Here is a 23069-nt window from a genome sequence, read left to right as displayed (position 1 = left end):
TTCTTTCTTTCTTTCTTTCTTTCTTTCTTTCTTTCTTTCTTTCTTTCTTTCTTTCTTTCTTTCTTTCTTTCTTTCCTCCTTCCTTCCTTCCCTTGGGTTCACCTGGAATTTGCTATCCTCCTTCCTCAACTTCCTGAGTTGCTGGGATTGCAGGTGTGTACCACTGCACCCCACTTGTAGTATACGTTTTTATTTTGGAACCACACCCCAACCTCCCAAGCTCTCCCCTCATCTACCCACCCATCACACCTCTACCACTCTTGGGACTCTCTGCCACTGTAAAACTACACAAGAGAGACTAAAAATAAGTCAAAAATGGTGGGGGGAGATTTGGTGAAAGAATATGAAATGTTTTGAATGGAGAGAAGGGATTGAGGACTGAAGGCAAAAGCAGGGTTAATACATTAAAGAGCAAAAAGGAAAGCAAACCTCTATCTTCTAGCCCTGCATGTCTCCTTGATCCCTGATCTCCTGGAGATGTTCCCCAAATGTAGATTTTGATATAATAGGTTTAGAGTGGCACCTGAGATTCTGCAATTCTAATAAACTTCCAAGTGATAATTCTGGTCCAAGAACCACACTTGTAGAAAGGATCAGTCTACCCTTGACCTTCAACATTGGGAAAATTTGTAGCCAGAAGGGAATGTCTAAACTATGCATGGTCTGTGTCCACTTCACATCCTTAAAGACTTCCAACTGGGCAGCAGGAATATTTTGCTCAATTGTGCCCAAACCTTTTAAAACACTCAGCTCAGATACCACATCTGAAAACTTCCATAAAGAGGAGAAACTGGCAGAAGGTCCATTTTTTTTTTTTTTTTTAAACCAGGAGAGCCTGGCCTGTAAGATGGACCCATGGAAGGAGAAACAATCTTAACATCTTGGTACAGGTTGAATACCCCAACAAACATAAAAACCCCAAATCTAAAGTGCTCTGAATCTGAATCTTTCTTAGCTTTATGTCAGCATTCAAAAAGTTTGAAATTTTAAGAGCATTCCAGATTTCAGATTTTCAGATTAGGGATGACTTGTAAAGTTTATGCAATATTCCCAAATTCTCAAAACTCCAAAATGCAAACTATTTCTGGTCTCAAGTGTTCTGGATAAGTGATACTCAACCTGTATAGCATCCAAGACAGAGGTTTCTAAACAGTTGAAAACAGATCAGTTGACAAGCTGGTTTCAAATACACATCTGGGACCCCATCCCACCTACTGAGTCCAACTGCCTACAGGTGGGCCCAATAATACCCATTAAAAAGATTCTTCCCCACACTGAGCCACTCCTATAAAGGGAGCTCCACTTAGCTCCAAATGTTGGCCTGGAGAATCAACTACACTGTGCAGGAGATAGTGGGCTGGCTCTGAATTCAGCCTTTTCTCCTTTTTTTTTTTTTTTTTTTTTTTACTGGAACTTGAGGATTCTCATTAGGTTTTGTGCTGTCTTTAGAAAAGGGCCCCTGCTATCTGCCCAACATCATCTGACAGTCACTGATGGATGTGTTGAGAGGTATCCATACAGAAGTAGAAAGGCAGTGTAACCAGAAGTCTGTTTTGAAGAAATGCAAATGCTACCCTGATGAACAGAGTGAGAACTTTGAGACAGATTAACCGCCCCAAGTCTAAGCTTATACCAAATGCAGTTTGAATACTAAGTACATTTTCTAGGGAAGAGAAAGTTGAGATTCACAGCTTTTGAATCTACTTTTCAGGCGTCTTAGGAGAAATCAGATGATCCTGGCCAATACCCTATTCCAGTGTGTTTGTTATCATCCTGAAGAATTCCAGATCATCACCAGTGGGACAGATAGAAAGGTAAGCACAGTTGGCCTTCTGTTTCTGTGGGTTTTAGGCCCACAGATCCACTGTGTATCAAAAATACTTTGAAAAAAAAATTTATCGGTATTGAACATGTACACATTTTTTTTTCTTGCCATTATTCCCAAAACTGTACAGGAGGATTTGCATAGGTTCTATGCAAATACTATGCCATTTTATATAAGGGGCTTGAGCATCCTCATATCTTGGTATGGGTGGGGGGGATCCTGGAACCAACCTCCCTGGCTGATAGCTACTATAAAAGTCTCCCTGCTTTCAATACCTTACTCTCTCTACCCCTATTATGTTCCCCTTTCTAGGAGGGAACATAAATCACACCCTATGGAATGTTTTGCTGCTTTGGAGCAGAAGGGGAGGTTGGGAATGGGTGTGTAGGTCTAGGAAGAGGGAGGGTCCAACCACAGCAGGGAGGAAGCTTTGAAAGGCCCAGGCTCCAGAACTCTGGGGGAGTGCTCATTCCCTACTCTTCTCCCCAGCTGGAAGGGAGGCACTTCCTCTCCCACCTGCTCTGCAGCTTTTCAGTCCTCCTCTCGGTCCTCCTCTTGGTGCAGAAGCAGAACCATGAGTGGTTCTTTATTTCACATTTTGCTACAGACTCAATCTGCTTAGTCTTATCAAAAGCTCTTTCTGTCACCATCTCAGTTTATCAGCATATCAACATTCCCTTTAAATAGCATGCAAATTTTAAAAGGAATACTAAAAATATTAAAATGGTTTCTCCACCCCCTGCTGTAGCCTATTTATAATTTCAGCCCATACCATCCCATGGTGTATTTTCGCTTCCTTCTATATAAAGTAGAGCCATCTTTTGTTAGCATGTGTGTGTGTGTGTGTGTGTGTGTGTGTGTGGATGATTCCACTGAGCCGAATCCTGCCTAATGCTTTTTTTCCTGAATTCCAGATTGCTTACTGGGAAGTATTTGATGGGTCAGTCATCAGAGAATTGGAAGGTTCTTTGTCTGGGTCAATAAATGGTATGGATATCACCCAGGAAGGAGTGCACTTTGTCACAGGTTGGTCCTGGATTAGAAAAGAAAGCCAAGCTTGGCTTATTTAGATGGGAATGGGGAGGGGGGTGTGGACTCTCTCGTGGGAGGCAATTTGGAAGAGCTGGCAAAAGGGTCTCAAGGACAGTTGGGTTAGACTCAGATCTGAAGACAAGAGCCAATTTGTTCTGGAAGAGAAAGATCCAGAAGACACATTCAATGAGAGGAAACATTTGCAGAGGAGACTTAAGGACACAAATAACAGCTAAGTCTTATATTGCTTGGTTTGCTTTGTGTGGTGGGTATGGATGACTGGAATGGACATTTAAAGTGTTCTGGGTTGTCCAGTTGCTTCCTTCACTGTGTTCTACTGAAATCCCAAATACCAGTCTTTTCATTCCCTTTTATTGTTGAATGCTATAATGCGCTGCCCCCCCCTCCAATAAATGAATTAACCATTATTTCAAGGGAGCATTTACTACACAATATGATGACTGGAACAATATCAACATAACTTCCTGCCAGTCTGATTGATTCTTCAGGACATTAACAAACACTCTAAATGAATTAAAATTCTGCAAACACATTGACTTAAAGCAAGATTTCAAACTAGACACAGTGTGGGCTGGGGTTGTGGCTCGGTGGTAGAGCGCTTGCCTAGCACGTGTGAGGCACTGTGTTCAATCCTCAGCACCACATAAAAATACATAAATAAAAAATGAAGATATTGTGTCCATTTACAACTAAAAAATATTAAAAAAACCTAGACACACTGTGATCCAATCATATATACAGGTATATGTATATACCTGTCTATACATATACATATGCATATATAGAAAAGACTGAAAGGGATTGAACCAAGATGTTATTAGTGGTTATTTCTGGGTGATAGAATGAAGGGTGAATTCATCTCTTTGCTTTTTCCCTCTGAATTTACTATAACACACATAGATTTTTTTTTTTTCAACTATGGGCAATTATACCAGGTTGGTCTGGGTTTCCTGGGATCCAGGGATTCTCCCTCCTTTGTCTCCAGGGACTACAAGTATGTGGTTACCATTCCCAGGCATGCTAGATTTTTATAATCAAAGCATTATATAAAGATAGATTTTTCTTTAAGTTGGCACATGAGAATGTGTTGACAATAATCTGGTTGCCAGGCTCAGTGGCCCACACCTGTAATCCCAGTGACTAGGGAAGTTGAGGCATGAAGACTGCAAGGTTGAGGACAGACAAGCAGCTTGGCAAGACCCTGGCTCAAAAATAAATAAATAAATAAATAAATAAATAAATAAATAAATAAATAAATAAATAAATAAAAAAAATAAAACAAAACAAAACAAAACAAAAAAAACCCAAACTTTTTTTGAGACCAGGGCCATTTCTCTCTAGTCTATTGCAGTGATGCCATATAACTGTGTTTTTCAGGTGGAAGTGACCATCTGGTTAAAGTTTGGGATTATAATGAGGGTGAAGTGACTCACGTCGGTGTGGGACACAGTGGCAACATCATGGGCCTCCGCATAAGTCCTGGAAATCAATACATCATAAGCGTAAGTGAAGATGGAGCCATTTTGCGATGGAAGTACCCGTTTGCCTCCTGAGGCACCGGACCTCCCTGGCCACGGTGCTGCGCAGTCCTGCTGAAGACTGAATTTGGGCAGCTCCACACTAGTCTTGATTTCTTTCATTGGCGTCTTTGTTCTTTAGTCTAAATATTTTATCTCTAAGTTTCTCCTTTCCTATAGAGAATGCATTTTACATTCTTAAATTGTACATAAAATTGAATATGTTCAAGAATAATTTGTCCAGACGTACTTCTTTTAAAAAAGTTTTTTTTTAATTATAAATACATTCCCAGTTATTGGCTTCCTGTCATAATCTCTTTTCTGTGACTCTGCCAAACCCACAGACTTTCCTTATGATCTGTCCACAGAGAGCATTGCCATTATTCTCTAAAAATAAGACCTTTCATTGGTCAAGCTGCATGGGGCAAGACTTTTAGGTTTAAACCCAGACCTTGGGCAGGCTTTTAAAATACCCTCCACCTGACTTTTCTCTTTTGTCAAGTGAGAATAAATTCTTGCTCAAAAGGCCATTGTGAGAATTGAGTGGAATCATGTCAAAGCATCAGCAGAATTTCTCATAGAGAGAGAGGCACAAATGGGTTCTTAAAGAAACTGACTGTTGGGATCTTGGGGCAATTCTCAAAGATGAAATTTCAGAGATGCTTTATGGAACTTGGCCATGATATCCTTCTCCAGTGCTCATCACCAGAATAGTAATGACATGAAACGTGTGTATTAATCATCCACCTGGGTATCTTTTCCCAGGGAAGGTAAATGATGGCCTTTTCCCAGAAATCCTTCAAGTCTCCAGGCCACAGCAGTATTAAGTTTTAAGCATATTCTGTATCCTTTAATGCTGCTTTTGTTATACCAGGGTAATTGTCATTACCCTATTTGAAAGATCAAGGATATTTAATAAATGATGATCACTTATTTATTAAATAACATTTCAGGGCACTGTTGAAACACTGCATCCTGCTGAACTCTTTCTCAGCTAGAAACTGATGAGAAATTCATTTTGCAAGACTGGTCTGATTAATTATAAACCTGAAAGTTATGGGATAAAGTGAGCAGAAGCCCCTAGGGTTACCCAGGGAATCAAGGGCGGGCAGAGCCAACTTACTGATTGGGCCACGATGCAGCTAGGATTTTGCGTTGAGTGAACCGGCAAAGGCGTAGGGGGCGCGCCAGAGAGCCGGAAAACTTCCTGCTGAGCAAATACTGAGGTTAGAAAGGGCCTGAGCTTGCCAATCCTCAGAGCCGGGTCGAGTTCCGGTTCTCCTTACAGGTCGGGTGGCCTCCCCTACGTTGCGTGAACCTCTCAAAGCCCACTTCTCCACCAATTAAAACGAGGATGATCAAGTCTCGCAAATTTTTGGAATACGACTATAGTCTGTAGCCTAAAAAAGAAACCCACAAGCAGTTTGGGTGTTTCTTCCCAGGGCAACAACGCGGATCCCAGTTCAGGTCCTGGGAAGGCTCTGCCTGTTCCCAGGGGCGGATGAGCTGCTAGGAGATGGCAACACCTGTCCGCACACACCTGAGCCTGCGGGGGAACCAGCGGTGCACAAAAGCGCTCCCCCACCCCTTCGCAGCTCCCAAAGAGCGTCTCTCACCACACCTGAGGCTGCCCTTGGGAGTCTTTCTCCCTTTTCTTCGTTTTCATCTGGACTTAAAACCAAGAAAATTACTAACAGCTAGGGCTTTGCCATTTCCTAGACATTTTCGAAATTTCCATTCCTGTTTTATTTCCAAAGCTTGAAGGATGGGCGGGGAACGGGCGCAGAGGTGAAACCCAGTTGTCTTGGTTTTTAAGAGGTAAGGAAGGGTGGGGAACCAGACGACGACAGTCTCCCAGCGCTTTTATTCCTGTCTGTACCGTGGGGGAGGGACCAGGCTGGGGTGCGGGTGGCCCAGCACTGCCCTAAGGCCGGCCCTGCAGCCGGATTCCCGCGCGGGGCGGGGCGGCCCCGCCCTTGGCTCCGCCTCCGCCCCGTCCGCGCACACCTGGCCCGCAGGTAGCCGGTGCTCGGCACCTTTCCCGGATTGTAAGGTCCTGAGAGCTGCTGGTCGGCCTCGGGCCCGGGGGCTGCGCTCCGGGAGTCACACCGGAGGGAGCCATGGACCCGGGCCCGGGGGACGCGGCTGGAGAGGGGCCGCCCGCGCCCCGGACCCGCCGCCGCCGCTCCCTGCGCCGCCTCTTCAGCCGCTTCCTGCTGGCGCTGGGTAGTCGCTCCCGCTCCGGGGACTCGCCGCTCCGGTCCCGATCCCAGCCCCAGCAGGGACATTGCGATGGCGACGGTGAAGGGGGCTTTGTCTGCCCTCCGGGCCCGGCTCCTGCGGCCCCCGGGAGCCCCAGGGCAGAGTATCCCCCGGGATCCCAGCCCCCGATCCTCGCGGGCGACGGGGCGCGGCCGCCGGGCGCCCAGGGCTTGAAGAACCACGGCAACACCTGTTTCATGAACGCCGTGGTGCAGTGTCTCAGCAACACCGACCTGCTGGCTGAGTTCCTGGCGCTGGGGCGCTACCGGGCGGCGCCGGGCCGCGCGGAGGTCACCGAGCAGCTGGCGGCGCTGGTGCGCGCGCTCTGGACTCGCGAATATACGCCCCAACTTTCCGCCGAGTTCAAGGTAGGCAGCGCTCAGCCGCCACCAGCCCTCGCCGCTCGGCGGCAACCTCTTTCTGGCCCTAGGGGTTTCGCTTCTTGCAAAGTGTGTGCCCTACCAGGGGATGCTTTTCTTGGGGTCTTCTGTGGTTCATTTATCAGTTTAGTCTCTTTGTTTTGCAATGTAGAGTTACGGTGTTGCTTTTCCATGTTTTCTTTATGAATTAATTTCTCCCAAGTATTTTGAGCGGGGGTGGAGAGAGTTGGCAGGTTTAAGAGTATTTAGCATTTTTTTTTTCTTTTTGCATTCAACAAACATTTGTTGAAGTATCCGAAGGCTTGTGGGCCGGGGTTCCGACGCCAGGGCTTCCAATCTGGAAGGGTGCGGGGTGGGGAAATCGAGACTTTTAAAGGTCGAAGCCTCAGGGGAAGGCGGTGGTGCTTCTGTTGAGATCTAAATAATTGTTGAGAAGAATGCTGCGGGCTCCAGATCTAGGCGTAATCCAGGCAAAGGAATCAAGTACCCCAAGGCCCTTCCGAGGAGCCCAGTAGGGAGGCTGGAGAGAAAAGTGTCGCTGGAGCTCAGGAAGCGGACAGGTTCGCCCCTGAGAACCAACTCCTAGGCCGGGTAATGTGCTGAGGGGGAGGGGTCGGGGGAGGCAGTGGGTATGCTAGTTTGGAGATGGCTTTCTTTTGTTTCAGGCGCATTAACCCCCCTATAATATGCTAGCTTGGGGTTGCGTTTATTGTCTGCAGGATCACGGTCTACTTGCTCTGGATGCTGCAGGGTCAGGAGACATTGTAAATCAAATCGTATCGCTTTGCCTGGGGTTAAAGTGGGGTGTGTGTTTGGGGGGTCCCAGTTAGATGAAAGAGTTCCTAATAATTGATGCACATGACTTGCTTCCTGCTGAAAACCCACAGCTCTGGGCAGAGAGCTGAAGCTCCCCACAGACCAGTGATTGTTGTTCCTGGGGGGGAGGGGGGAACCTGTCAGTGTTCATTCCACAAGCATCACAGCTCTTGAGTTTCAGCCTGAGAAAGCAGTCTTCCCCATGTGATCTGCAAGGATGCCAACCCCCACCTTCCACTCTCCTGCCTCCATTAATGAAGAAGCTCTGTTCTGCAGCAGTCACGTGGGTGTCATTAATGTCTCTTTTTGGCAACATTAGCTTTTAAAATATGAGAGGCAATACTAATAGTGGTTAAGAGCGATGTCTTTGAGGCTTCCGGACCTTAAGCAAGTTTCTGAATCTTACCATGCCTTAACTTTTCTCATCTGTAAAGTGGGACCATAAGGTGGTTGTATTGAGTTATACCTAGAGTACTGGCACCTAAGAAGTATTCATTTTTATAGAATTAGCCTGGCACCTAAGAAGTGTTCATTTTTATAGAATTACACCTCCTCACCTGGAAAGACCTCAAGGAAGGAAGCGGGTAATCTTTGAATAACTGTTCCCTTGCCAGATGCATTCCCCACCCAGTTACTACAGCATGGAGAGAGATGGAGTAGTTTGGGAAAAAAAAAAAAAAAAACAACTCCCCAATTAGTAATCACTCTCAGTGACTCACCAGCATTTCCTCTCTCTCTCCAGGGCCTGGGAACTCCCCAGTGAACCTTGGGGAATTGAAGGATAATTGAGTTGTTGTTAATCTGTTAATGAGGGAGATATAATCTGGGGTTTCCTAGGTCTTTCAGGTAACCAGCCTTGGAGAGTAAAGTGGAGGATTCCAGAATCTGGGCTGTCAAACATTAGGGACTGAAATCGGGGAGGGCTCCTTTTCTTACTGGTGGTGAAACTTTCATTCATTCAGCGTGTACTTATTGAATGTCTAGAAAGTGTATCGGGAACATGGAATGTGTGATGAGCCCAAAGCCAGCTTCTCCAGGAGCATATGGTCTAGGGGAGAAATGGATGTTAACGAACTGATCCCACAGGCACATGATTAGATGGTGACATGCTAGGAAAGCAAAATACAGTGTGCTGTGACGATAATGGCAGGTGGCTTTGATTTGATTGGGGAAGGTATCCTGGGGTGACTGGAGAAGACTTACCTGGAGAGGTAACCAATTTTCTTTTCTTTTTTTTTAATAGTTGTAGATGAACACAATACCTTTATTTATTTTTTAAATGTGGTGCTGAGGATTGAACCCAGTGTCTCACATGTGCATGGCAAGCGCTCTACCTCTGAGCCACAACCCCAGCCCAAAGTAACCAAATATTGAGTTGGGTTTTGAAGGATGAGGTATTCACAAGGACATGGATGATGGGAAAGTGCATTCCAAACCCTGGGAACTGAAAATGCCAACCGTGGAGGCAGGTGGGGCTGAGATTCCCCTCCGCCAAATGGATTAATGAAAGCTTATGTGGCTGGAGAATTGTAGAGGCCAAGTTACATAAGGTTTTGTTAAGGACTCCTGTCTTTATGATGGATTTTTAGCTTTAGACCCAGAAACGGGCCAGCATACGAGAGGATGTGTATACTCAGCTCTAACCTCTCACAGATAGGAGGACCACTCTTTTAACAGCAAATGTATAAAAACATTTTTAAAAATCCTGTCTCATCTATAATCCTTTGTTTTTCTGATGATGCAGTTAAAGGTGTACTGCAAAAAAATTGGAAAATGTAAAGATCTAATCATCTTAAAAATACTGATGTGTTTCAAAATCTATCTGAGCAAATAAACAAACTGGAAATTCCGTTTCTGTAGCCTGCTTTTGTCACGTGAGTCTTAAGACATGTCATAAGACTTTCCTCCTGGTCATTAAAATATTCTACAAAACTTGATTTCTCATAATTGTATATATCGTTAAATGAACCAGTCTTCTGTGGAGATATTGATATACTGTATAGTCTTCTAGTTATCACACTGAATTGAAATTTCTTGTATTTAAATCATTGTCCTCAGTTCTGTTTATTTCCATAAACTTAATTCCTATAGTGGCATGACATAGTCAAAGCAAAGGTGTAACTATATTATTATCTTTCTATTGTTTTAAAATGAACTTCATTGAGGTATAAATTAATAAATTACGTACAGTGAAGAGCAACTTGGTAGTTACCTGGAGAGGTAACCAATTTTTTTTTTTTTTAGTGTAGAATTTAATGAGTTTTAACAAATGTATGTATCTGTGTGATCATCACCCCAATTTCAAATATATAATTTTGTTTTTACTTTTTAATCTACTTTATCGAGTTCGATTATTTTTTATCACTCACATTGATAATTTTCCTTCCAAATAATTATGACCAATTTCAAATAATACCAGTGATGCATATTTTCCTGGACATTGAATATCTTTTTCTCATTAATTTTTCCTCAACTTTATGACAGTTACAAATGACCAAAACCATACATATTTACAATGTATAACATAATGTCTTGATATATGTGTATATGGTCAAATGATTCATTCAAGCTAATTAACATGTCCACCAATCTTCCAAACTTACCTTTTTTTTGGTGGTAAAAATATTTAAGTTGTATTCTCTTTGCATTTTTCAAGTGCATACTATATTAATGCTAATTATAGTCACTGTGCTCCATCACCTATAAGTTTATTGAACAAAAAGAAAATCACATCTTGTTTTTGTGTCTCTGGTTAGGAGAAAGGTGGAAGATTTTTCTGTGTTTCTTGACTAGTTGTAAGTCTTTTCTTGCAATCTCTCTTCATGTTGCTTGTTTCCATTCTGCTTTGGTCTTAATGTTCTTTTCTTTTTTAAAAAAGTATATATTTTTTAGTTGTAGTTGGACACAATACCTTTATTTTACTTATTTATTTTTATGGGGAGTTGAGGATCGAACCCAGGGTCTTGCACGTGCCAGGCGAGCGCTCTACCGCTGAGCCACAACCCCAGCCCTTAATGTTTCTTTCATTTGTTGCTGTAAGTTCCTCAACCTTGTCATATTTGCTGCATATATTTTCTCTAAAGTGTCCCCCTTTCCCCCTACCCCAGTACTGGAAGCTTTTGGTTTATTTATGTCATGCCTTTTGATGTTCTATTTTATGTACTTCTAGTTTTTCTAAGGCTATATTAAGGTTTTTGGCCATCTGGAGTTTATCTTAGCTTATGTGCTTAAAATCAATTTTAGATCCTCAGTGATGTACTAGAGGCATTGCTTTTTTAAAAAAAAACAAGGATTCCTTCTTCATCAGTCCTATATTTTGGCCACCTAATAGCAGTGTGCCACAGGTTTTCCACCAGGTAACTTTGATATACAGAGAAATCTCTTCGCTTGTATCTCTCATTCACTTAGAATAAGCCCCCCGCCCCAATGGAATTACTGTGTTTATGTAGAGGGACTTTTTTAAGGTCCTATCTTGTCTACCTTCTTGAAGTTGTCATATTCTTTTTGGAGAGGTCTTATGGCAATATAGCCAGGCTAAGATGAATAGAATCCATTTTAAAGGATTAATTTGATTTATTGGAAAGGAATGGATTCTACTTGGAAGAAAGAGCAAAAGTAAAGATACAGAAGATGGAAAGAAGGTGTACCTGAGCAGTTTGTTTATGGGGCCCTTGGAATAGGCAGGAGACTGGTAGAAGACATGCATTGGGGCAAGACCACAAAAGAAGTTTAAACTATTAGGTAGGGAGTAGAAGAGCACAGAAGGATTTTGAGTATCTACTGGGCTGCAGGAAGATTGGCCTGGTCTACCATGAGTGCAGTGTTGTTTTTTTTTTCTAATTTTTTTTAGTTGCTGATAGACCTTTATTTTACTTATTTATACACAGTGTTGAGAATTGAACCCAGTGCCTCACACATGCCAGACAAGTGCACGCTATTGCTGAGCCCCAGCCCCAGCCCTGAGTGCAGTGGTTGGGTGGAGTGGGGATTCTCAGAGCCTGGCTCCTCCTTAGGGAAATGTTCTCATCTGGGTGAGTTCTAATAGAACTCAATGCTGGCCATGAGAGTCTGCTGAATCCAGGAAGGGTGGAGACATTTTGGGAGCCACACTGCTTGACAGATGACTTGAGGGCTGCGGATATGAGGGAGAATCTGTGAGAAGACACCTACCTGAAGAGGAAGGGCTGGTTTTAGAGATTCTGAGTTGGATGGGGGCTGACTGCTCACCCAGAAGAGAATGTCGGTACTAGGATGTAGGCTTGATGATTCTTTGCGGGTGGGCTTGCCAGATAGGATACAGAATGCCCAGCTGATTTTAATTGCAGATAAACAATGAGTACATTTTTTTAGTATAAATATATTCCCAGTATTGCATGGGACATAGGAACATATTTTTACTGAAATAATTATTCATTGTTTATTTAACTGAGCACCTTTTTTTTTTTTTTGGTGTGTGTGTGGGGTTCTGGGGGCTGGTGCGGGGTAGGCAAGAGCTGTGCAACTGAGCTACATCTTCTAGTCCCTGTATCTTCTGTTTTGATTTGAGAAATCAGGCAGCCCTACTTTGGAGCTAGGCCCTTGAGAATCTAAGTGCAGAAAGGCTTAGAGAAGAATCCAACCTAATGTGATCAGAATAAAGACTCAGAACCACCATTTTGGTTAATTAGATCTTGAATTTGGCTTCATCTCATCCTGAAGTTTTCCTGAAGTCTCAAGGGATGATTAAAAGAAAAAGAAAAGAAAAATGCTCAGGCCATGTGGCAGTGGTGAGGATTGACCCTATCTCTCGATTTGCTCAGACTGTCCCCTTTGGCAGGCATGAGCAGATGACAGACCTCCCTAAGCACCTTAGGAAGACCCTGTCTCAAAGTAATATTTTAATAATCTGCTGTCATTTAAAAAGATGTTTCATGACCTTTGGTAACTAATCAAGAACATATTACTCTTGATATCTCTGAATGTTAGAGGCTCTGGATTCTAAGGAGTGGGACAAACAGCTGTAATGTACTGTGCATGTGCATGTGTGCGAGTTGCTCACACTGGCTTGCTTGGGTGCTTGTCCATGCACAACAGAAATCCCTAGAAAGATGCTTCAGAAGCTGCTGGGAGTGGCTCCCAGCTGGCGAGGGTCATTAGGGGATGGAGAACAGTAGTGTTCCGATAGAAGAAACACTTCTCTTTGCTGTTCTTTATATTTTGAATTCTTTTTTTCTTAGTATATACATCCATCACCTTTTGAAATACACTTTCCAAAAGCTGGAATGTGCATGTACACAGAAAATGACAAAAATTGCTACATAGTTCAAGAGACGGACAGTGCAAAAGGGACAGGGAACATGAGGATCACCAGGGCGGGAGGTCTTGTCTGTCTTGTTCACTGTGGCCCAGTCCTTGGAATAGTCCCAGGCATGTGGGCGGCATTCAAGACCAATTTATTAAAGGAATAAAGGGCTGGATCAATCTTTTACGGATCAAACCACAGAAAGAGAATTTTGTGTTTTTCAATTTTCATCCCTATTTGAAAGAGGCAGTAAAGGCGCTATATACAGTATGTCTTCAAGCCTCAGCTCTGCTACTGGCATGGTCATTTCCAAGCAAGAGCTAGCAGGACATCAGCGAAGGAGACAGCAGGGCTGGAAGGATGTTTGCTTGTGACAGCATGGGAATAGATCCAGGGAGGGAAGGCCAGCAGAGCCTGGGACCCCGGTGATCAAAGGACCAGAGCTTCAGGCAGCACAGACGCCCATCAGATCCAAATCCTCAGAGACGACATTGGATGTTCAAGGCATAGGACACAGTGATGGTCCTTCTGAGGAAGGGGCCTTCTGTACCGAGACCCTCATACCATTTTGGAGCAAGGTCAGCAGCAAAGAACCGTTCTACCCTGGGGTTGTTTGCATGTGGTCCTCTCAAGGCTGAAGGATGACCACTCAATAGCTTGGTGCTTACAGGACCTTCATTTGGTTGTATCAGGGGTTGAAATGACCTCTGGACCTCTGTTCTGATTCCCTTTCAGAATGCTGTTTCCAAGTATGGCTCTCAATTCCAAGGTAATTCCCAACATGATGCTCTGGAATTCTTGCTCTGGTTGCTGGATCGTGTCCATGAGGACTTGGAGGGCTCATCCCAAGGGCTGGTGTCCGAGAAGGTTGGTGACTTGCTAAATAAATCATTGTATAGGATTCTTCTTCTTCTTCTCCTCCTTCTCCTCCCCTCCCCCTCCCCTCCCCTCCCCATCCCTTCTCCTCCCCTCCCCTCCCCTCCCCCTCCTCTCCCCCTCTCCCTCCCCCTCTTTTCCTCTCCTCCTTTCTCCTTTCTCCTATGAATGTTTATTCAACGTGGATTCCTGTGTGTTCTGCCTATTGTACACACAGTGCTGTTCTCTACTTCCTTCTTTGAGCTCTTGTTTCTTCCCCTTGCAGTATGTCTCATCCTTCCTCATCCCCGTGAGGTAGTGTGTAAGGTTTCACTTTGAATCATAATTTGAAAATGAAAAGAATGTGTTTTTGGTCTATATTCTTTGCATTCATCTGGCCCTCCGAGGCTGAGCGCCATGATTTGCCATTTCAGTTCCACCATTGCTTTCTCAGTTACGTATCTCACGGGGCAGCAATTCCTAATCTTTTTTTCTCAAGATGCAGGAAGGATGATTTTTTACACATGTGCATTTAGCATTTGCAGTTTCGAGGAAACCTCAGACCTTTGGGAGGAGGAGGAAAGCATTCCACTAATTTGTAATAGCCACAGTTAATTGATACATCAGTTATGTTCTTTATGGAGTTTGCTAAATCAAGATCAATAATGGCTTATGCTTTAGAGCTATCCCTTTATTTTCCACTTAAGAGAGTAAAAGTGAGTGAAATTATATCATGAGTAAGCAAAGTTATTGTAACAATATTATTGAATGCACACGCCTATAATTGCAGTTGTTTGGGAGGCTGAGGCAGGAGGATCTCAAGTTCAAGACAGCCTCAGCAATTTATTGAGTCCCTAAGCAATTTAGGGAGACCCTGTCTCAAATAAAAAATTTAAAAAAAACGGTTGGGGATGTGGCTCAGTGTTTAAGTGCCTCTGGATCTGATCCCTGGTGGCAAAATAAAAAAAAAAAATTTTTTTTTTAATAATCTGCTGTCATCTAAAAAGATGTTTCATGACCTTTGGTAACTAATCAAGTAAATACTACTCTTGATATCTCTCGTGACTGATCCAGATGTACCTAGGAGAACTCCTTTATTAATTTTGCTTTGTTTTGTTTTAAATCTGAATATTTGATTTCTAATTCACTCACAAATCAAGAGAAAAAAAAAAGGTCATGGAAAACATTTTGATTGGTCCATCCCAGTTTCGCATCTCTTCATAATTTGCTTGGAGCCCATCATTTTGGAGTAATAAAGAATGAAGGGCCTAGGAACCCCAGGCTTTTATTCTTTTTAAAACTCATCCACTAGATAGCTATTCTCTGAGTTTTTCTCTTTTAAATGAGAAGGTGCTTCTGACACAGTGGCTTATGCCTGTAATCCCAGCAATTTGGGAGGCTGAGGCAGGAGGATAGAAAGTTCAAGCCAGCCTCAGCAACTTAGTGAGACCCCACCTAAAAATAAAAAGGCCTGGAGATGTTGCTTAATGGTAGAGTGTCCCTGGATTCAGTCTTCAATACTATGATAAATAAGCACTAAATAAAATCTGCAACATGATCACTTATGTATGTCTCATATGTTAGGTTGGGTCACTTTCTCAAAGCCACCCAAAGAAGGGACAGAATCAAGATTCTAGCTCAAGAGAATCTGGCTTAAAATTCTGTTGTAAAAATCATCACCCATGGGACTGGGGCTGTAGCTCACTGGCAGAGCATTTGTCTAGCATGTGTGAGGCCCTGGGTTTGATCCTTAAAAATAAACAAATAAAATAAAGGTATTCTGTCCATCTACAACTACAAAAAATAAAAATAAAAAAACATCCTAATGACTCCCCATCCCCAAAACATAGCCAGTGATTACCTGGGAGGACCTCCAAGGTTACTCCAAGGTCACCGTGGTTCCCCTGGGCTGTGGGGGTAAGGGCCGATTTTTCTTTTATTTACAATGATTTTGTTTATCTTATTTAAAGTCTTTTGATTGTGAGTGATAGAAATGTAAATTTATCCAACTTAAGGAAAAGCATTTGTTGCCTTCTATAACCTGCAAGTCCAAGGGTTGAAGTGGCTTCCAGCAGGACTGGCTCCTAGGACTCAATGTCACCAAGGTCTTTGACTCACCCTGCCTCTCCTCTCTGGCTTCTGTGTCACACTGGCTCTGCCCACATGGTCGCAAGAACCTCTTCTGTGATGCTCCGATAGTCTTCAGAGCCTGGAATTCCAGAGAACGCCCAGGGAAGAGTGGATTGCCCCAGCTGGTTCACAGGGCCATTCCTGGCATGTGGCCAGAAGAATGGGATATTCTGAATGGGCACACTTGAGTCACATGCCTCTGGGGGTGAACGTGGCTCAGGGAGAGCTTTTATAGGATCAGAACTTTTTTCTCCCCAAAGAATAGAATGCTCAGCAGATAAACATGTGTCCACTGCACTGTCTGTTCTGTAAGTTTATGGCTGTTTTAGTCAGCTTTTTCACTGCTCTGGCTAAAAGACCTGATAAGAACAATTTTAGAAGAGGAAAAATTTATTTGAGGGCTCACGGTTTCAGAGGTTTCAGTCCACAGAAAGCTGACTGCACTTCTTAGTGCTCCAGGTGAGGCTGAACATCATGGCATAAGAGTATGGTGGAAGGATGTGGTTCATATGATGATAAGAAAGCAGAGAGAGATTCCACTTGCTAGAGACAACACACCCCAAGGGCGTGCTCCCATTGACCCACCTCCTTCAGCCACACCCTACCCACCTTAATTCACCGATTTGGTTAAGGCTCTCATAGCTAAGGCTGGGGACCAAGCCTTTAATGCACAGGCCCTTGAAGGATATTCTGGTTACAAATTATAGGAACAGACTTCCAAGTTGCCTTTCATTTTTTTTTTTCTTCTGTCCTTTGGTAGCAGGAAAAGTCACTGGGCTTAAGAAGATCACAGAGAGGTTAAGTAACTTGCGGCAAGTCACACAACTAATAAATGGGAGAGGCGGGAAGGGCCCAAATTCAGAAAATACAGTGCTATTCCAGGGTTTCTTCACCTCAGCCCTTTTGGCATTTTGGGTCAAATAAGTCTTTGTCGGAGTGTGTGACTGACTGTTCATTGTAGCATTTGTACTGTCTCTTCCCACTAGATGCCAGTGGAAATCCCCAGTGAATTGTGCACATCAGCACACAAAATATAAATATAAAAATAACCAAAAAAATGTCTCCAGACATTGCCGGATGTGCCCCTGCAAGGAGAAAAAAATCACCTCCGTCACCAGTTGAGAAGCTCTGCCCTAGAACTTCTGTTCCTAACAAGGGTGCACTGTCCCAAACCTGTCTTGAACATATTGTTGAGTTTATTTAAGCCCAAGAGGACCTGCCAATAATTCCTTTCCATATCTTTAAGATTTCAAAAAAAAAAAAAACAGACATATTTGGTCTTCCAACTTCCTTATTTTGGGATGAAGGAGATGCGGGGGGCAATGCTTGCGGGGCAAGTGCTCTAACCACCGAGTACCATCTCCATCCCCACCCCCAACTCCAATAGGTCCCTCTCCCATATTCTCTATCATGCAGCCAGATCTCCTCAGGAAGGAAATGAGATCATGTCACTCCCCTGCTTTGTATGGCACTTAGAATCGAGACTCCACCCCGAGTCTGCTGCTTTCTGTCCCTCAGTGGGCCCAGTGTATTAGGAGCAGGTCATTCTCCAGGCAGGACCAGGGCATGGCTGTTGGTCCGAGAGAGGAGCTTAGCCAGCCCTTACTTTGACCCAGTGAAACCAGAAGACTTTTTTTTTTTTTTAAAGCCTGTTCTGAAATTTGCTCTCCGGAAATAGGGCTGCCCAAGGAAGCCAGACTCTGTTTGCTTGAAGGTCGAGAGCAGCAGAGCTGTTGGGATGATTTGGCATGAAACTTCAGTTTTCCCTTTTGGAGAAAGAAAGCTGCTGTTCTCTGTGTAACTCTGAATGATCTTTTTCTTTTTGAAGTTATTTTTGTTTTGAGGACATAGGAAAGCCATATAGCTAGAGGTATTTGTAACTGGAATAGAAAACCTAAGGACCCCTTACTTTTCCATTACTTTGAACAATTCTCAAGTGTTTTCACCCTCTCCAAAAGGCATATTTTTTTACTACCCTATCAACAGCAATACATAAGAAATCATGGTGGCCATCTGTTTTCCAGAAAATGCCATTCTTGTAGAATAAAGGAGGTGATGTGGCGGGGGAGAGAGGTGGCAAGCTAACATGTATTAAGCATCTACTGCGTGCTAGGCAAAGGGCACACATGCCATCTCTTGATTTTCACCATAGCTGCATGATGTCGAGGGGATGTGATTTCTTCTCGGTGTAGAATGAAGCTTTGAGAGATACCCGAGACTAGAGCAGGAGCATGACGTCGTGGTCCACGCTGCATGGAGGACTGTCCTGCTTCTCACCCTGGCCTTGTTCAGGATTTTCTTTCCAGACCCCCAACCTAGCTGATCCCATCCACAGCCACTCCCAAAGTCTTCCACTGTCACCTGGTGAGGAAGCATCCTCTGGTCTTCTGAGTTCTTTGGTTGCAAAGAACTCAGCCTATTTGAGCTGACTGTAGGAGGGAACTGAAGAATTGGCCCAGGAGGAACAAACAGCAGGCTGAAAACAACTTTGAAACAGTCAAGGATCAGATGGGGCTCTGGGACTGTGAGGGTGTCTCAATAGCCTGGACCCAACTGCTAGGAGGAACGTGGTCCGCCCATTGGTCACTTTACCCATGATCCATGCCCAGGGCAGGAACATCTCATCTGTGTAGTAGCTTAGGCTGTAGACACGTTCCTTTGTAGGGGTGAGCAGGACCCCTGATGGAAGAGCCCTCCTCACCCAGGGACTGGATTCAGGGTCCCAAGAGGGGGTGCTACAAATGAAAATGGAGGAGAGAGCCCCAGGCAGCCAGAGCATTACAGTGTTCATGCTGGCCCAGCGTCACTCCTCCGGGGCCTACATCTGTTTGCAGCCAGACGTCTCTGCCTGGGGGTTGAGTTACCCTCACACCGCACCTGTCCTTCCCAAGCCTGCTTCTTGCCTTTCCTACTTCCCGTTTATGGAGTGGGTATTCTCCAGGGGGGTGCTGGATTGGAACCCCGGAGCTGATTGTGTTTATCCCCTTCGTCTTCCTCCCTCTGCTCCCATGCTGGGTTATGAGCTGGGCACATGGGGCATCCCTTTCTTTCCTCTTCATGGCTCCTGCTCTGGGTCACCTAATTGTTACCTGCGCCCTTGAGCCTTTTAACCCGTGTCCTCAAACTTAGCCTTCCTTGCCTGGGAATGGCTGTCAAGTTAAAGCATCTCTCCAAGCACCTGTTAAAACCCATCAGAGATTCCACATTGTGACAGCTACCTCCTACACAGTGTGTGTGTGTGCGTGATGTACATCTAAGTAATATATGTAAGTAATAACATGTAAATAAAATACATATATTCTTTAAAGCCTCAAAACAGAGCTGTCAGATTGGTATTAGGATCCTCCTATTACAGTTGGAAAGGTGGTCTAGTTTGTGTTCCCCAAAAGTTCATGTGTTGGAAACTTAATCCACAAATTCATGTTAGTGGATTTGGAAGTTGGGCCTTTGGAAGGTAATAAAGATTCGATGAGGTCACAAAGAGGGGTCCCCATGATGGTATTTGTGGCTTGGAAGAATGACCCAAGTGAGTGAAAGACCTTGGGATGCCCTTCACTTTTTTTTAAAAATTATTTAGCTGTAGATGGATACAGTATCTTTATTTTATTTATTTATTTTTATGTGGTGCTGAGGATCGAACCTAGTGCCTCACACGTTCTAGGCAAGTGCTCTACCGCTGAGCCACAACCCCAGCCTTTTTTTGCTGTGTTGTGATATGGCAAGAAGGTCCTCACCAAAGGGCAATGCTGTGCTTTCAGACTTATCAGCCTTTAGAATTGTGAGCTAAAGAAACCTTAGTTGTTTATAAACCATCCAGCCTCAGGTACTTTGTTATAGCAGCAGAAAATGGGTGAAATGGAGCAAATAAAGAGTAACTTAGAATGGATTAGAGATGTTGAGTAACTCAGATAGCCAAATACTAGTGCAGGGATTTTGAATCCACCATTCGGACTCCTGAGTTTGTATTTTTTTTTTTTTTTTTTTTATTACCACTGAGCTATATCCCCAGCCCTTTTTATTTTTTGAGACAGGGTCTCACTGAGTTGTGTAGAGCCTTGCTAAGCTGGATCTCCAACTTGGTGATCCTCCTGCCTCAGCCTCCTGAGTAGCTGAGACTATAAGGCATGTACCATGATACCCAGATCCAGAGTCAATATTCTTGAATGGGGTCTTTGGTATTTCCTGAAGTAGAAGCACAGTTCCTCAGGATGTTGAAGGCACCAAATGTGGCACCCGACTCTTTGCTCAGCCATTTTCTACTTCCCTATGTACTTCCTGTATTTTAGGTCAAACTGACCATAATGAAATATTGGGACAAATAAGAGTGACCATCCTGAGTGCTTGTCACTTATTTGTTCTAAGAGTTCATTATGAAAAATTTCATACCATGGAAATGTCGGATTAATTATACAGTGAACGCTCACACCTACTACACGGAACCTGCAGTTTATGTTTTATTAAATCTACTTTATGACACGTTCACCCATCTGCCCGTCTTTCTTTTCTGGCTTATTTTCTGATGCACTTTGAAGTGAACTGTGCACATCAGCACACTTTACCCCAGATAGTTCACATGTATTCCTTCCGTCCTCAGCTTTCAAAAAATAGTCATCTGAGATTCCACCCAAGTCTTCCTCTACCACTCACCGCCTGTTCTTCTAATCAGTTTTTTTTTTTTTCCCCTCTATGGGAGGATATCCCACAAGCACTGAAGAAGCACCAAAAATTATGCTCAGATACTCAAACAGTAAATAGGCACCTGCACAGTTTCCCTGTGACTTCCTGGTTTCCGGGGGATGGGGGGCGATTAGGAAAAAAAAATCTAACAAGACTCCTTGAGGGGATCAATGATGAACAGCCGAGAAACACACTCATCTAGGGCATGTTTTACGGTGGCCTTCTGGATGCTCTTGTAGTTTAATTTTATATCTTACTAATTAGCTTTGTAGTATGAGTGGCTTTGATTCTAGGATTGCCCTCAGGGACCGACCTTTCCAGGACAGTGATTTTTGCATAGCAGGGCTTTCATGAGTAATTGTGTCTTGTAATTGTGTGTTGTAGGGACTAATAATGCAAGGGGTTAAAAATAAATTTAGAGAAACTGGGAACTTGGAGTAATTCCTATTGGGAGTGGTAAGAGTCCAGAGGAAGTTGGTGGCATTGGGGCAGGCAAAAGCCCCCAAGATTGGATAGCGAGAAGATGACCCCCAAGGATATCGGATCCAAATATCTCCATCCTCTAAATATATTATTTTATATGGTAAAGACTCTGCAGAGGTGTTTAAGTTAAGGATCTTGAGATGAGTGATTACCCTGGATTATTCATGTGGACCTTTAAAGCATATCAGTTAGAAAAGAGGCAGCGATTGGAGACACACAGAGAAGACAAAGCTGAGAGAGAGTCAAAAAAGACCAGAGTGACGTGTCCATAAGCCAAGGAATTCAAGCAGCTGGCCATTGTTGGAAATAAGCGAGGAGTGGATTCTCCTTGGAGTGTGTGGAGGGAATCTGGCTCTACCAAGACCTTGATTTTGGCCCATGCATACTGATTTTGATGGTCTAGTCTTAAGAACTGTGAGAAAATAAATTTGTTGTGTGAAGCTACCAGTTTGCGATAATTTGTTACAGCAGCTACAGGAAACTAATACACAAGGGCGTCCAAAGATGCTCACGGGAGAACGGATGATATATGCGGAGGGAAGGAAGCTGTGTATCAAATCACAAAATGCAAAGCCTGCTTCCTTTGCAAAAGATGGAACCGGGCTCACCAGAACATGTGGACAGGCACATTTAATAGGTGGGTTAGGGAGAGATTTGGTGTGGATGTGTTTGAGCGATGGACGCTCACCCTGGTGAAATGTACAAGGGGCATCTAGTCATTGAGGACCCAGCAGGACAGAGGTAAAGAACAGGGCCGTCCATCCTGAGGGAGGAGTTGAGGTGGGCAGGTAGGAGTGAGCATTTGCCAAGGATCCTGCTCCTGTCTTGCTCCTCTGGTACCTGCAGCGTGCTCTCTCAAGCATTTGGAGAGCTCGAGGGGTTGGGAGAGCATTGAGTGATGCTAAAGGCAGCATCGAAGCCCAAGAGGCTCAGAAAGGGATGGTGTGGGCCCAGGATTGAGCGATGGTCTGAGCTCTGGGAGTGGTCATGAGACCGGTGGTCCTGGATATGGCCTCTCATCTGAAGTCCTTTCTTTCTTTTCAGCTGCCACCTGAAGCCAGTCAACCCTCAGAGAACATCTTATCCTCATCCGCCCAGCTTTCTCTAGGCCAAAGCTTTGTGCAAAGCCACTTTCAAGCACAATACAGGTAAGATCAGTCATGTATCATCCAAGGGCTCAGGACACTTGCTGGTAACTTCTGTCCCCTGGCCATTGGCCCTGAGATTACAAAGTAACAAAATCCATAAAAAAAAACCCTTTCTCTTTCCCATGATAAACCCCAATTAACCACTCACTACTGTCGTCTCTGACCTGTAGTATTTCTTCTTTTCCTCCTTCCCAGTTTCCAGGCCGTCTACCTCCCCTTGAAGGAGGGGTCATAGAGAGTGAATCTGCAGAGGATGAATGTGGAGGCTGGGCTATCACTAGTGAGCAATCACCCCAAAGCTGGGGAGAGACTTCCTCTTTGCTCTTTATGGCCAGAGAGCCCAGCTGAACAAGTCGTTCTGAGTTCAAGAGTTCCCAGTGTTATGGAGAATATAAAAACAGATAAATTGCCGAGCCTTTGACTTCAAAAAGCATGTGTTGCTCCTGGGCATTTTTATATGGTAGTACAGAGACTTGACACAGGCAGAATCTCCAAGTATCACAGCATTTAGTGAAAGCACTTATTGCTGTGATAGGTCAGAGAGGAGGCCCCCACCCCGCCCCCGGGGTTCTCAGAGGAGCATGCCTGTTGAGGGATCTGAAGGGTGCATAGGATCCAGTGAGTGGGAGGGAGCAGATTCAA

The 23069-nt window shown here is 44.0% G+C and overlaps 2 protein-coding genes across 3 annotated transcripts in view; both read left to right on the top strand.

The window, feature by feature from the left end:
* Cfap52 (cilia and flagella associated protein 52) overlaps positions 1 to 4431 on the top strand; it is a 50281-nt gene extending 45850 nt beyond the window's left edge. The window contains exons 12-14 of the mRNA XM_026390646.2: positions 1712 to 1814; positions 2740 to 2851; positions 4256 to 4431. Coding sequence (XP_026246431.1) covers positions 1712 to 1814; positions 2740 to 2851; positions 4256 to 4431 — 391 coding nt within the window. The remainder of the gene's footprint in view (positions 1 to 1711; positions 1815 to 2739; positions 2852 to 4255) is intronic.
* A 2084-nt stretch (positions 4432 to 6515) lies between these two features.
* Positions 6516 to 23069, top strand: part of Usp43 (ubiquitin specific peptidase 43) — a 68539-nt gene continuing 51985 nt past the window's right edge. For both annotated transcript variants that reach the window (XM_026390602.2, XM_026390601.2), the window contains exons 1-3: positions 6516 to 7025; positions 13870 to 14001; positions 22324 to 22427. In XM_026390602.2, the coding sequence (XP_026246387.2) occupies positions 6516 to 7025; positions 13870 to 14001; positions 22324 to 22427 (746 nt within the window). The remainder of the gene's footprint in view (positions 7026 to 13869; positions 14002 to 22323; positions 22428 to 23069) is intronic.

This window comes from Urocitellus parryii, chromosome 7, assembly GCF_045843805.1.
Source record: "Urocitellus parryii isolate mUroPar1 chromosome 7, mUroPar1.hap1, whole genome shotgun sequence".
Classification (NCBI taxonomy): Eukaryota; Metazoa; Chordata; class Mammalia; order Rodentia; family Sciuridae; genus Urocitellus; species Urocitellus parryii.
The sequence above is the reverse complement of the archived record's forward strand: the minus strand, read 5'-3'. Positions and strand labels throughout refer to the sequence as shown.